At 50.1% G+C, this 14,659-nt stretch overlaps 1 protein-coding gene across 1 annotated transcript in view; it reads right to left on the bottom strand.

Moving 5' to 3' along the window:
* The window catches only part of ndst2a (N-deacetylase/N-sulfotransferase (heparan glucosaminyl) 2a), a 267,101-nt gene that overhangs the window by 4,309 nt on the left and 248,133 nt on the right, over positions 1-14,659 (bottom strand). Inside the window, 4 exon segments of the mRNA XM_078428539.1 lie at positions 4,039-4,148; positions 9,506-9,676; positions 13,119-13,293; positions 13,891-14,014. Of these exon segments, the coding sequence (XP_078284665.1) occupies positions 4,039-4,148; positions 9,506-9,676; positions 13,119-13,293; positions 13,891-14,014 (580 nt within the window).

Raw genomic sequence — 14,659 nt, 5'->3', positions numbered from 1 at the left:
AGCCCCCACATCTCCGGGGTGTGGGAGGAAACCGGAGCACCCGGAGAAAACCCACGCAGTCGCAGGGAGAACGTACAAACTCCGTACAGACACCGCCCGTAGTCAGGATGGAACCCGGGTCTCTGGTGCTGTGAGGCGGTACACTGATTTTGGTTTACGTTTGGCAGTAAAGGTGGATGAGTGAGTGTCAGGGGTTATGGGGTGGAAGCAGGAGAATGGGGTTGAAAGGGATAGACCTGCCATGGTTGAATGGCGGAGTAGACTTGATCAGCCGAATGGCCTTATTCTGCTCCAAGAACGTATGAGTGATAAATCACTGCTGGTGAAAGTACAAGAGTCTCGGCACTCTCTCTGCCCGCTCCACCCCGTCTCTATTTACAACACATAAGGTGGCAACTCCACTTATTCTGAAAGGAAATGCAAGCTGGTGTGCAGGAAGACAAAAGGTAGACACCAAATGCTGGAGTAACTCAGCGGGACAGGCAGCTTCTCTGGAGAGAAGGAACGGGTGACGTTTTGGGTCAAGACACTTCTTCAGACTGTCTCGAGCTGAAACGTCACCCGTTCCTTCTCTCCAGAGATGCTGTCTGCCCCCCGCTGAGTTACTCCAGCATCTTGTGTCTGTCTTCAGTTCCTTCCTACACATTTAATATGCAAGGAGACAACAGGCCTTGGGTCAAAGGAAATGTAATGCCCAGAGTTAGGAGAATGTACAAGGTGCAGTTCTTGCATCTGCAGAGACAGTGTGTGAAACACCAGTGGAACCTTTCACACCACATCCTTTTGTTTAGTTTAGTGTAGAGATACAGCATGGAAACAGGCCCTTCGGCCCACCGAGTCCATGCCGACCAGCGATTACCCGTACACTAGTTCTATCCTACACACTAGGGACAACTTGCAGAAGCTAATTGTCCTACAAACCTGCACGTCGTTGGAATGTGGGAGGAAACCGGAGCGCCTGGAGAAAACCCACGCAGGTCACGGGGAGAACGTACAAACTCCGTACAGACAGCACCCGTGGTCTGGATCGAACCCGGGTCTCTGGCGCTGTAAGGCAGCAACTCTACCGCTGTGCCACCGTGCAAGGTGCAAGGAGAACAAAGCTACTGTCTGTCGCATGCAATATGGCAGCAAATCCATTATTTGCTTCTAGACTTCAGTTACGCTCGCACCCGATTTCAGGAGCAACAATGTATGGACAGTTACACACAGGGTCAAGCCCGCACACCATGTGTACTCTCCTGCCCTGAGATAACGCTACACCTACACAGATATACAGGGAGTCAGGATGGAAATCACTCTTCAAGCAACTGAAGCATCTTCAGACAGCCTCAAACTCTCCATGGTAGAAACTGAATGAATCCACTCAATGTGTAACACCCAGCACAAGGCTTACTGAAGGAGCCAACCAACCTGGACAACTAGTACAGAGAGATGTTCAGAGCAGCAGAAATGGAGAAACAAATAACTGCAGATTCTGGTTTGTACCAAAGATAGACCCAAAGTGCTGGAGTAACTCAGCCAGTCAGGTAGCCTCTGGAGAAAAAGGATCCTTCTTCAGTCTGACTCGAAACGTCACCCTTTCCTTCTCTCCAGAGACGCTGCCTGACCCGCTGAGTTACTCCAGCACTGTGTGTCTATCTGAGGAGTAAAAGCCCCTTGGTGTGGCAGATGGTAAAGTTAATCGTGGAGGCATTGAGCTAAGCACCATGCAGACTCGGGAGTTACCAGAGAGGCCCTTTGATGTCCTGGGACTTGCAACAGTAGTTTTAATCCCAGATCTGTGATACTTGCCATCTCACAGCAGAATCTTTCTGTGCTGTATGAGGAATTAGAGAGGTGAATTAACTCTAATAACAACTCAACGTTATACAAAATGCACAACAAATCCACATTCTGTTCAAAGAGTCACCTTGTTTGGACACCCTGATCTCTGCCCTGTTAAAGTCCAGAATGATTTCTGATTACATTCAGGGAGGAGCTTTGTGTAACAAGATAGACACAAAAAGCTGGAGTAATTGGAGTGGATGATCAGCCATGATCACAATGAATGGCGGTGCTGGCTCGAAGGGCCAAATGGCCTCCTCCTGCACCTATTTTCTATGTTTCTATGTAACTCAGCAGGGGACAGGCAGCATCTGTGGAGAGAAGTGGAGAGGGTGATGTTTCGGGTGGAGATCCTTCTTCAGACTGGTCTCATAGATCTCTTGGCCACAGACGGATGTTATTCCACCGAGTGTGTGGGATTGGAGATTAGTCTACCCATGTCATGGGCCGCACTTCCTGCCCCACACCCTGCACTTTGTCACGGGTCCATTAACAAGCCAGTGATTCTCCTGCCGTCTATCAGTACGAGGGGCAAGAGGCGGCAGCCAGTTACACTACTGGGGCACGCTCGGGGCACGCTCAGGGCACGGGAGGAACACGCTCGGGGCACGGGAGGAACACGCTCGGGGCACGGGAGGAACACGCTCGGGGCACGGGAGGAACACGCAGCAATGTGGGGAACCATCGCAGGGAGAATCTGCAAACTCCACTCAGAGAGCATGAAGATATTCATCAACCCCAGCTCGCCAAGCCTTTCCCACTCTGAGAATCGGACAGGCATATGGATGGAAGGGTTTAGAGGAGATTGGGCAGATGGGGTTGGACAGGACCAGCCCGATATGCATTTCATGATGGGCAGGATGAGCTGAAAACCCTGTTTCCGTGCCAAACAGCTCGATAACTACGACTACGCACTCAAACGTCTCCCCATCTCACTCCCAAAAGGTGAAGCTCCAAATGTAGCCCTGGGACCATGGTTTCAGTTTCCCCATACGAGTTGACCCCAGCATGGACGAGCAGCATTCAGTATCGGTGACCTTGGAACGGCGAGATTGCTGCAAGAACGTATCTGGTTCACAGGAGAAGGTCTCCCATTGTCATCCTGTCCACCACCTGTACTACTGCAGGCCCAGGGCAATGTGGACAGGCATGCACAGGTGAGTGTGGGCAAGGTGGACAGCTTGTGCCCATACTGCACCCCTCTAGGGAATGTGGCTGACTCTGAAATGGCCAAGAATGGCGACCTTCCCATCCAACACATCATGGACAAACAAATAAAGATGCACCGTGGTCTGCCCAACGCTCTCTCCCCCAACACTTCCCTTGAATCAAAGAGCCTTCTAAACATCCAAGGAATGTCATCTTCTCATCATCTAAGCTTTGAGAGTCCAGGGAATATTCTGATAAATCTGCTACATCTCTAAGATCAATAAGTCCTCAGGAAAGCGTGGTGCCCATAATTGCTCGCAGTACTCCCAGGTGTAGTTGAACCAAAGTACTTCCATCACAACTCTCCAACTTTACTGCAAATAAGTTACAGGAGCAGTATTGGGCCATTCAGCCCATCTTGCCTACTCCACCATTCAATAATGGCTGATCTATCTTTCCCTCTCAACTCCATCCTCTTGCCTTCTCCCCATGACCTTGGACATCCTTAATCACGAACCTATCAATCTCCACTTTAAAAATACTGTTTGACTTGGCCTCCACAGCTGCCTGTGGCAATGAATCCCACAGATTCATCACCCTCTGACTAAATGAATTCCTCATCATCTCCTTTTCAAAGATGCGTCCATATATTCTGGGGCTGTGCCCTCTGGTCCTAGACTCTCCACTAATGTGCCTCCTCCTTTCAACGCCCCATGTAAGTGGCCAAGCCGCACGCCCGTGACAGTGCTGGTGAAGCCCCCTGTACTGTAGCACAGGACCCGAACACATCATAGACCATCAGCAAGAGGACATGCCACACTCTGACCAGCAGAACCAGCTTGGACATGCCACACTGTGACCAGCAGAACCAACCTGGACGTGCCACCCACAGTGACCAGCAGAGCCAGCTTGGACACGCCACGTACAGTGACCAGCAGAGCCAACCTGGACATGCCACAGTGTGACCAGCAGAGGCAATATGGACACGCTCTACACAAAAGCGCTACGTTAAGCTGAGTTACTCTTCCAGCAGACAGGAATGGCTGTGATGGATATACATACATCAGTGCCTGGGTGTAGTTCAAGTGAGGGGTGACACCGAGGAATTTCTGCACACTCTCCATGACAGCCACTGGGTTGTTTCGTAACAGTAAACCGTTGACAATCAGGAGCTGGAATGAAAAACAAAGCCGCTTTGTAAATTAGTGGAACACTCTCATGGTTTGACTTTTAGAAAAACAATTTTTGCAACATCCTGATAGCCAGAGTCATCAAAACCTCCCTGCTCGGTCTTACAACCCCCCTGCACGGTCTCACACCCCCCCCCGCTCGGTCTTACAACCCCTGCACGGTCTTACACACCCCTGCTTGGTCTTACACACCCCTGCTCGGTCTTACAACCCCCAGCTCGGTCTTACAACCCCCTGCACGGTCTTAAGTCTCCAGTAGTTTAGTTTAGAGATACAACAATACAATGTGGAAACAGGCCCTTCGGCCCACCGCATCCACCAGCACACTGGTTCTATCCCACACGCTGCGGACAATTTACGGAAGCCAATTAACCTACAATTGGCTTTAGATGCGGGAGGAAACCGGAGCACCTGAAGAAAACCTACGCAGGTCACAGGGAGAACGTGCAAACTCCGTACAGACAGCACCCGCTGTCAGGATCGAACCTGAGTCTCTGGCGCTGTGAGGCAGCAACTCTACCACTGCGCCACCGTGCTGCACATTATTCCTCTAATCATACTGCAGTGCATATACAGCAGCAAAGTAAAAAAACTCAACCCCGTGGTGTTTATATCAGTTCCAGCTTCTAACATCTTCATCTGTCAACAGAATTTATGTTTCCCATTGTGTGCTTATCCAACGTAAATGTGCCCCTCCCATCAGCTCTCTTTAGGAGCATGTACCTCGTTGAACGATGGGTTTGCTCTGAGAGAGAGCAGGAGAGAGTCACCATGAACCGTCCGTAGAAGGGTCCCAATCTCAATCGTCATCTATCCAGAGATGCTGCCTGACCCTCTGCCTTACTCCAACACCTAGTGTCTTTTTTCTTTGTAAACCAGCATCTGCAGTTCCTTGTCTGTTCACCAAGATTTTATAAATTAAAATCCTGGTGAAGGCACATGGATTGGTTGAATTCAGTGATCGGGTCGGATAGGATGGTCTGGGCTTGTTTTCCTTGATTCAAGGAATTTAGAAGGATGAGGGGGGATCTTATTGAAACATATAAGATTATTAAGGGATTGGACACATTAGTGGCAGGAAACATGTTCCCAATGTTGGGGAAGTCCTGAACCAGGGGCCACAGTTTAAGAATAAGGGGTAGGCCATTTAGAACGGAGATGAGGACATTTTCTTTCACTCAGAGAGTTGTGAATCTGTGGAATTCTCTGCCCCAGAAGGCAGTGGAGGCCAATTCTCTGGATTCTTTCAAGAGAGTTAGATAGAGCTCTTAACGATAGCGGAGTCAGGGGGTATGGGGAGAAGGCAGGAACGTGGTACTGATTGTGGATGATCAGCCATGATCACATTGAATGGCGGTGCTGGCTCGAAGGGCCGAATGGCCTCCTCCTGCACCTATTGTCTATTGAACGAGGCTGAGTGGTGGCTTGATAGAGATGTATAAAATTAGGTGAGGCACAGATGGGCTAGAGTATCAAAATATTTGTCCCAATGATAGGGATAAAAACAAATTTGAGGGCACCATGTGCTGGAGTGGCTCAGCATGTTGTAAGGTCATAAGTGATAGGAGCAGAATTAGGCCATTCGGCCCATCAAGTCTACTCTGCCATTCAATCATGGCTGATCGATTGTAAATGTATTGTAATTAATTTATTTCCTAAGTATGTAAAAACATCTCAGAAATTTGATTTGCCATAAAAAGCAGCAAGACACACAACTACATAAATATTAACATTAACATCCAGCACAGCGCACTGCGATGGAAGGCAATAATAACATATAACATATATAACAACTACAGCATGGAAACAGGCCTGTCCGGCCCTACCAGTCCACGCCGACCATTCTCTCTGACCTAGTCTCATCTACCTGCACTCAGACCATAACCCTCCAATCCCCCCCTATCCATATACCTATCCAATTTACTCTTAAATAATAAAATCAAGCCAGCCTCCACCACTTCCACCGGAAGCCCATTCCATACAGCCACAACCCTCTGAGTAAAGAAGTTCCCCCTCATGTTACCCCTAAACCTTTGTCCCTCAATTCTGAAGCTATGTCCCCTTGTTGGAATCTTCCCCACTCTCAAAGGGAAAAGCCTACCCACGTCAACTCTGTCCGTCCCTCTCAAAATTTAAAAAAAATGTATTATCTTTTTCCCTCCATTTCTACTGCGGTCGGGGCAGTCAAACCATCAGGGTTCTGCTGTCAGTGGACCGCTGATATAACTGCAGAACCATCTATCTCTCTCTCCAAAGCCCATTCTCCTGCCTTCTCCCCATAATCCCTGACTCAGCATCTCTGGAGAACATGGATAGGTGATGTTTTGGGTCGGTACGCTACTACCTCCTAACCCGAAACGTCACCTATCCATGTTCTCCAGAGATACTGCCTGACCCGCTGAATTACTCCAGCACTTTGTGTCTTTTTTTGTCAACCAGCACCTGCAGTTCCTTGTGTTTGCATTTCCTCAGCTTTATTCTGCCCCTTTCAGAACATCCACAGTACTTTACAGATGAAGAACGACTAACACCAACAATCTAATCGTTATCATACTGCTATGGTGAGATCTTGCTCTGCTAAAACTGACACCACACGTTTGCTGCACTGCCTCTCACTGCATGTGGTGTGAATTGCCTGGTGGGGGGGGGGGAATGAGAGAGGAGAGAAAGATGCTTTGGAAATATAAGCCTTCCTTTCCTTTTATCAAGCTACTGTTCGGCATGTACAGCTTGCAACCCAACAGTATGAACATCGGATTCTCCGATTTTAGGAGAATTTCTCTACGCCTGACTCTGTGAAACGTCACCTATCCATGTTCTCCAGAGATGCTGCCTGACCCGCTGAGTTACTCCAGCACTCTGTCCTTTTTCCCTATTAGAGCTGAGAGTCGAGTTGGAACATCTCAGGGGGAAACATCTCTGTTGTACTGAAATGGCACCTAAAGGAAAAAGCATCCAGCTTCTCGAGGGTCTGTCTGAGCTGTGTGACCCTGTGCTGATAAAGGAGGTCTCGTTCAGTGAGAAACACAGCCGGGAGAATAGATGGACCGGCAGTTCCATCAGAGGTCCACTGATAGCAAGAAGACAGGCTTTGTCCTGTCACTACCTTTCTAATCCAATTAATTAAAGATATACAAATACGGCTTTGCACTTGTAGAGGAGAGGAAGACGGGGCTTGAATTTCTGCAGCGGTTTTCAAGGACAGCCTTAAGTGCTTTAACCTTTGTAATTTGCCCCGATACAGTTACAGCACTGAAGAGGCATTTGGACAGGTACTGCAAATGAAGGGCATCGAGGGATTCGTGCTGATGCAGGCAGATGTGTTTAGTGTAGACAGGCATGACAGGATGGACAGACAGAGCCCGTTCCCTTCTGTACCATTCATGGAATGAAGCAGGTTTGAAGAACAGTCACTGTTGTGATGTAGGGAACACGGAACCAAACAGGGGCGGCAGAGTGTGGCAGCGGGTAAAGCTGCTGCCTCACAGCGCCACTGACCCGGGTTCACTCCTGATCACACTAGTTCTATGTTATCCCGTGGATTGTCACCTTGTGGTGGTGGAGAAGCTTGTGTGGCCCTGAGATCCTGAGAGCGATGCCATCTGGAGCCACGCTCCTGGTAGGGTCACTCATGGCGGGGGAGGTCCCTGACAAAGTGCGATCCAACCAAGACCTCAACGGTGGAACAGGCGGAGGGAGGATGACGGCTGACTTTAGTGGAGCGTCACAACGGCTGGATGAAGGCTGCAGCAGAAAAAGGGTCCCCGGTCGTCTTGGACTCCATGCCACTGGATCCTGACCCAGATCTGCCAAGGACCATGTAGTGTGTGCACCAGTCTCCCCACGTTAAACAAAGTCACGCACAGGCGTCCTATAGGACAGTCATGCTCGCTTTGAGTGACCGCGGCTGATGACGTTCTCCCACTTTCCCATCCACTCCCGACACACCAGGCAATTTACAGAAGGCCAATTAATCTACAAACCCGCACGTCTTTGGGACATGGGAGGAAACTGGAGCATGGGGAGAACGTGCTCCCTGGGGAGAACGTGCAAACTCCGCACAGACAGCACCCTAGGTCTCTAAAGCTGTGAGGCAGTTTATTTTTAATTTATTTTTCTGCATCATTTGATTTTGTTTCTGGGAAACTTCTATGATGTACAGCAAAAAATAATTGAAATATTGTCAATTTGGACAGTGTTTCATGTTGATTTAATTCAGATTCTCTGTAGCTCTCTAACTGTTCTTATAATATGATGCATGTCCCTTCTAGTCTGGTTTATTGTCACGTGTACCGAGGTACAGTGAAAAGCTTCTGTTGCGCGTGCTAACCGTGCTAACCAGTCAGCGGAAAGACAATACATGATTACAATCGAGCCGTCCACAGTGTAGACACATGATAAGGGAATAATGTTCAATGCAAGGTAAAGCCCGATCAATGATAGTCTAACGATCACCAATGAGGTGAATAATAGCTCAGGACTGGTCTCCAGTTGTTGATAGGATGGTTCAGTTGCCTGATAACAGCACATAGAAACATAGAAAATAGGTGTAGGAGTAGGCCATTCGGCCCTTCGAGCCTGCACCGCCATTCAATATGATCATCCAACTCAGTATCCCGTACCTGCCTTCTCTCCATACCCCCTGATCCCTTTAGCCACAAGGGCCACATCTAACTCCCTCTTAAATATAGCCAATGAACTGGCCTCAACTACCTTCTGTGGCAGAGAATTCCATATCAGGCAATCAGGATAGAAATGTTTGCCAATTATCATTTTAACAAGACATCCCATCGCATATCAAGAGTGAATAACATTTAATGCAAGATAAATGGCGATCAAGGATAGTCTGAAGTGTAAGAAAATAACTGCAGATGCTGGTACAAATCGAAGGTATTTATTCACAAAATGCTGGAGTAACTCAGCAGGTCAGGCAGCACCTCATATTTCGCCTGGGCAGCTTGCAGCCCAGTGGTATGAACATTGACTTCTCCAACTTTAGATAGTTCCTCTGTCCCTCTCTTCCCCTCCCCCTTCTCAGTTCTCCCTCTATCTTCCTGTCTCCACCTATATCCTTCCTTCGTCCCACCCCCCCTGACATCAGTCTGAAGAAGGGTCTCGCCCTGAAACACCACCCGTTCCTTCTCTCCTGAGATGCTGCCTGATCTGCTGAATTACTCCAGCATTTTGTGAAAGGGCAGTCTGAAGATCGCCATTGAGGTAGATGGTAGGTCAGGACTGCTCTCTGGTTGTGGTGGGATGGTTCAGTTACCTGAAGCTGTGCCTGGATCGGCGGCCCGAGGCGTGATGGCTAAGATGGTGAGCGCGGACACAAGGCCTACCTGGGAAGGCTGATAGTGTGCCAGCCACCTTTCAATGTGCGTGGCGTACCAGCCCGGGAGCAGGCAGCGACTCTGCAAAAGGCGGACATCTCTGGGGGCGGCCGGGCTGGCGCTGATCACCTGGTGGAAGGTGAAATTCAAGGCCGCGGGCAGCTGGTGGGCTCGCTGGTGCTGCAGAAAAACCAACATCCATGAGTACGCAGACAGTACGCAGACAGTACGCAGACAGTACGCAGACAGAACCAGAGCAGGCGGAGAGAGGAGTACGCAGACAGAACCAGAGCAGGCGGAGAGAGAGGAGTACGCAGACAGTACCAGAGCAGGCGGAGAGAGGAGTACGCAGACAGTACGCAGACAGAACGCAGACAGAACGCAGACAGTACGCAGACAGAACCAGAGCAGGCGGAGAGAGAGGAGTACGCAGACAGAACCAGAGCAGGCGGAGAGAGGAGTACGTAGACAGAACCAGAGCAGGCGGAGAGAGGAGTACGCAGACAGAACCAGAGCAGGCGGAGAGAGAGGAGTACGCAGACAGAACCAGAGCAGGCGGAGAGAGAGGAGTACGCAGACAGTACCAGAGCAGGCGGAGAGAGGAGTATGCAGACAGAACCAGAGCAGGCTGAGAGAGAGGAGTACGCAGACAGAACCAGAGCAGGCGGAGAGAGAGGAAGGACGTGCAGATGCTGCATTAAACAAGATATTTAGTTTACACGTGGACCTGGGTTCCTTTATCAGATCAGATTAGTGATCCTTGGATAGACACAAAAAGCTGGAGTAACTCAGGGGGTCAGGCAGCATCTCTGGAGAACATGGTTGGGTGAGACCCAAAAACGTCACCTGTTCCTTTTCTCCAGAGATGCTGCCTGTCCCGCTGAGTTACTCCAGATAGATACAACATAAAAACATAGAAACATAGAAAATAGGTGCAGGAGTAGGCCATTCGGCCCTTCGAGCCTGCACCGCCATTCAATATGATCATGGCTGATCGTCCAACTCAGTATCCCGTACCTGCCTTCTCTCCATACCCCCTGATCCCTTTAGCCACAAGGGCCACATTTAACTCCCTCTTAAATATAGCCAATGACCTGGCCTCAACTACCTTCTGTGGCAGAGAATTCCACAGATTCACCACTCTCTGTGTGAAAAAAAACTTTCTCATCTCGGTCCTAAAAGACTTCCCCCTTATCCTTAAACTGTGACCCCTTGTTCTGGACTTCCCCAACATCGGGAACAATCTTCCTGCATCTAGCCTGTCCAACCCCTTAAGAATTTTGTAAGTTTCTATAAGATCCCCCCTCAATCTTCTAAATTCCAGTGAGTACAAGCCGAATACAAATACAACGATGCTGTACCCAGGCCCGACTGTGTGGTGCAATGTTGAACACATCGAGGGAGGAATCTGTACATGGCCACTGGTGTAAATGTTAAATGTGTTTAAGCTTTAACAGCTGGTCATCTTCCATCCACAAATACAAAGACATCAACTTTAGCACAAACACAAACGTCCTTCCCAAAGCAGGCTGGTGAGCTGCTGAGTTTAGTTGGTTGAATGGTGTCAAGTTAGGAGGAGGGGGAGTTCAACGAGATCTGGGTGTCCTAGTCCATCAGTCACTGAAAGGAAGCATGCAGGTACAGCAGGCAGTGAAGAAAGCCAATGGAATGTTGGCCTTCATAACAAGAGGAGTTGAGTATAGGAGCAAAGAGGTCCTTCTACAGTTGTACCGGGCCCTGGTGAGACCGCACCTGGAGTACTGTGTGCAGTTTTGGTCTCCAAATTTGAGGAAGGATATTCTTGCTATGGAGGGCGTGCAGCGTAGGTTCACTAGGTTAATTCCCGGAATGGCGGGACTGTCGTAGGTTGAAAGGCTGGAGCGATTGGGCTTGTACACACTGGAATTTAGAAGGATGAGGGGGGATCTTATTGAAACATATAAGATAATTAGGGGATTGGACACATTAGAGGCAGATAACATGTTCCCAATGTTGGGGGAGTCCAGAACAAGGGGCCACAGTTTAAGAATAAGGGGTAGGCCATTTAGAACGGAGATGAGGAAGAACTTTTTCAGTCAGAGGGTGGTGAAGGTGTGGAATTCTCTGCCTCAGAAGGCAGTGGAGGCCAGTTCGTTGGATGCTTTCAAGAGAGAGCTGGATAGAGCTCTTAAGGATAGCGGAGTGAGGGGGTATGGGGAGAAGGCAGGAACGGGGTACTGATTGAGAGTGATCAGCCATGATCGCATTGAATGGCGGTGCTGGCTCGAAGGGCTGAATGACCTACTCCTGCACCTATTGTCTATTGTCTATTGTCTATTGAGATACAGCACGGAAACAGGCCCTTCTGCCCACCGAGTCCGTGCTGACCAGCGATCCCCGCACACTAACACTATCCTACACACACTAGGGATAATTTACATTTTCACCAAGCCAATTAACCTACAAACCTGTACGTCTGTGGGGTGTGGGAGGAAACCAAAGACCTCGGTGAAAACCCACGCAGGCCACGGGGGGAACGTACAAACTCCGTACAGACAGCACCCGTAGTTGGGATTGAACCCGTGTCTCTGGTGCTATGAGGCAGCAACTCTACCGCTGCGCCACCCTTTGTACACTGCCAGAGTTTCTGTACAACTTGGTTTGTATTTTAGATCTCCAGAAGCTGCTGCCTTAAGCTCTCAACAAACGACCGATCTAATACAAAACCCAGTGCTTTAATTTCCAGATTATTTGCTGAAACCAACTAAATAAGAGACTGACGGAGATGCACAGCGATTATTCAGCCTGCCTTATCACAACGGCCTCTGAAATAATCATCCAACTAGTCCTCAAATACAATTAGTCTAGCAAATCTCCTCTGCACCTTTTTCTTGATGGGACAGAGAGGGTGAATGTCATTCCTTCTCTCCAGAGATGCTGCCTGTCCTGCTGAGTTACTCCAGCTTTTTGTGTCTATCTTCAGGTGAATACAGACCTTTTACCCAGAGTAGGGGAATCAAGAACCAGAGGATATAGGTTGAAGGTGAGGCTGGGAAAGATTTAGTAACAACCTGAGGGGCAACCTTTTGTTTACACAAAGGGTGGTGGGTGTATGGAACGAGCGACCGGAGGAAGTAGTTGAGGCAGGTACTACAATAACGTTTAAGAGACATTTGGACAGACACATGGAATGGAAAGGCTTAGAGGGATATGGGCCAAATGCAGGCAAGTGGGACCAGTGTAGATGGGACTTTCTTGATTATTGCGGGTGTCAGGGGTTATGGGGAGAAGGCAGGAGAATGGGGTTAGGAGGGAGAGATAGATCAGCCATGATTGAATGGGGGAGTAGACGTGACGGGCCGAATGGCCTAATTCTGATCCTATCATTTATGACATGTTTTTATTCACAAAATGCTGGAGTAACTCAGCAGGTCAGGCAGCATCTCAGGAGAGAAGGAATGGGTGACGTTTCGGGTCGAGACACTTCTTCAGACTGATGGTCTGACATGTTGGTCGGTGTTGGCAGGTTTGGCCGAAGGGCCAGTTTCTGCGCTCCAAGACTCTACAAGATGTGCTATAATGTTTGGGTTTGTGCTCCCCCTGTGGGGCGTGCGTGCCCCTGTGCCCGGGGTCTGGCGTGTACCTGGTACCAAGAGTAGGCTCTCTCGGCCGGGTTGATCAAGATGGCGATGATCTTCGCCCGCGGCAGCAGGGCCGCTGCCCTCTTGGGCACCACCTCCGACTCAAAGTAGTTGGCGCTCTTCTCAAACGTCAAGTCCGTGCTCACGTTGGACGGGATGGGGAAGAACTCCATGTACCTGAGAGATAATGCAGGTTGTTGGAAGCAGAATGGTGGAGAACTTCCCCTCCCCCCCACCTCCCAGCCCACCCAACTCTCCCTACCTGTCTAACCCCCCCCCCCCAGCCTGCCCACTCCATGCCCCATCTCCTCTCTCTCCCCCTCCCTCCCTCCCCCTCCCTCCCCCTCCCTCCCCATCCCCTCCCCCCCACCTCCCAGCCCACCCAACTCTCCCTACCTGTCTAACCCCCCCCCCAGCCTGCCCACTCCATGCCCCATCTCCTCTCTCTCCCCCTCCCTCCCCCTCCCTCCCCCCCACCTCCCAGCCCACCCAACTCTCCCTACCTGTCTAACCCCCCCCCCAGCCTGCCCACTCCATGCCCAGTCTCCTCCCTTCCCCTCCCTCTCCATCCCCTCCCCCCATCCCTTCCCCATCCCCTCCCTGCCCCATCCCCTCTCCCTCCCCCTCCCTTCCCCATCCCCTCCCTCCCCCTTCCCCATCCCCCCTTCCTCCTCCTTCCTCCTCCCTCCCCCTCCCCTTCTCCCCCCCCCCCCCTCGGCGCCCTGTCGCTCCCTCGCCTGTACGCATCGTGCCTGTACAGTAGCATCAGCTCACCAGTCTATGCCCTTGTGGTAGTTGGCGCCATTGAAGAACTGGATCTCCTCGTAGGTGACGGGGCTGGGGGAATTGCTCATGATGCCGGGATGTAATGACAGGAAGAAGTGCAGTGCTGTGGTACCTGAGGAGAAGAGGTGACTGTATTTCCACACATCCAACTCTCTCCCACTCTGCAGTGAGCTTGAATTGAATTGAATCAATTGTATTGGCCAAGTATGTGCACATACAAGGAATGTGCCTTGGTGCTCCGCTCACAAGTAACAACACGACATACAGGAAACAATTAAGAATAAAATATAAAACATTAAAACATCAGCTTCAGGGTTATGCCTTCCTCAAATATCTTTCACGGTGGTGCAGCGGGTAGAGCTGCTGCCTCACAGCACCAGAGACCCGGGTTCACCCCTGACTACAGGTGCTGTCTGTACGGAGTTTGCACGTTCTCCCCGTGACCTGTGTGGGTTTTCCCCAGAGGTTCCGGTTTCGTCCCACGCTCCAAAGACGTGCGGGTTTGTAGGCTAATTGGCTTTGGTGAAATTGTAAATTGTTCCTTGTGTGTAGGATAGTGTTAGTGTGCGGGCACGGACTCGGTGGGCCGAATGGCCTGTTTCCACACTGTATGGCTAAAGGGGTCAACAGAGCGCTCTGATCTTGGGTGAATAATTCATCAGGAGGAAGACTCTGTGATCGTGTGACCCCTCCTGTATTACACCGGACATCCCAGATGCTTCTGAAACTAGAGGAACCAATTGGTTTACACTTAAGT

This window comes from Rhinoraja longicauda, chromosome 35, assembly GCF_053455715.1.
Source record: "Rhinoraja longicauda isolate Sanriku21f chromosome 35, sRhiLon1.1, whole genome shotgun sequence".
Classification (NCBI taxonomy): Eukaryota; Metazoa; Chordata; class Chondrichthyes; order Rajiformes; family Arhynchobatidae; genus Rhinoraja; species Rhinoraja longicauda.
The sequence above is the reverse complement of the archived record's forward strand: the minus strand, read 5'-3'. Positions and strand labels throughout refer to the sequence as shown.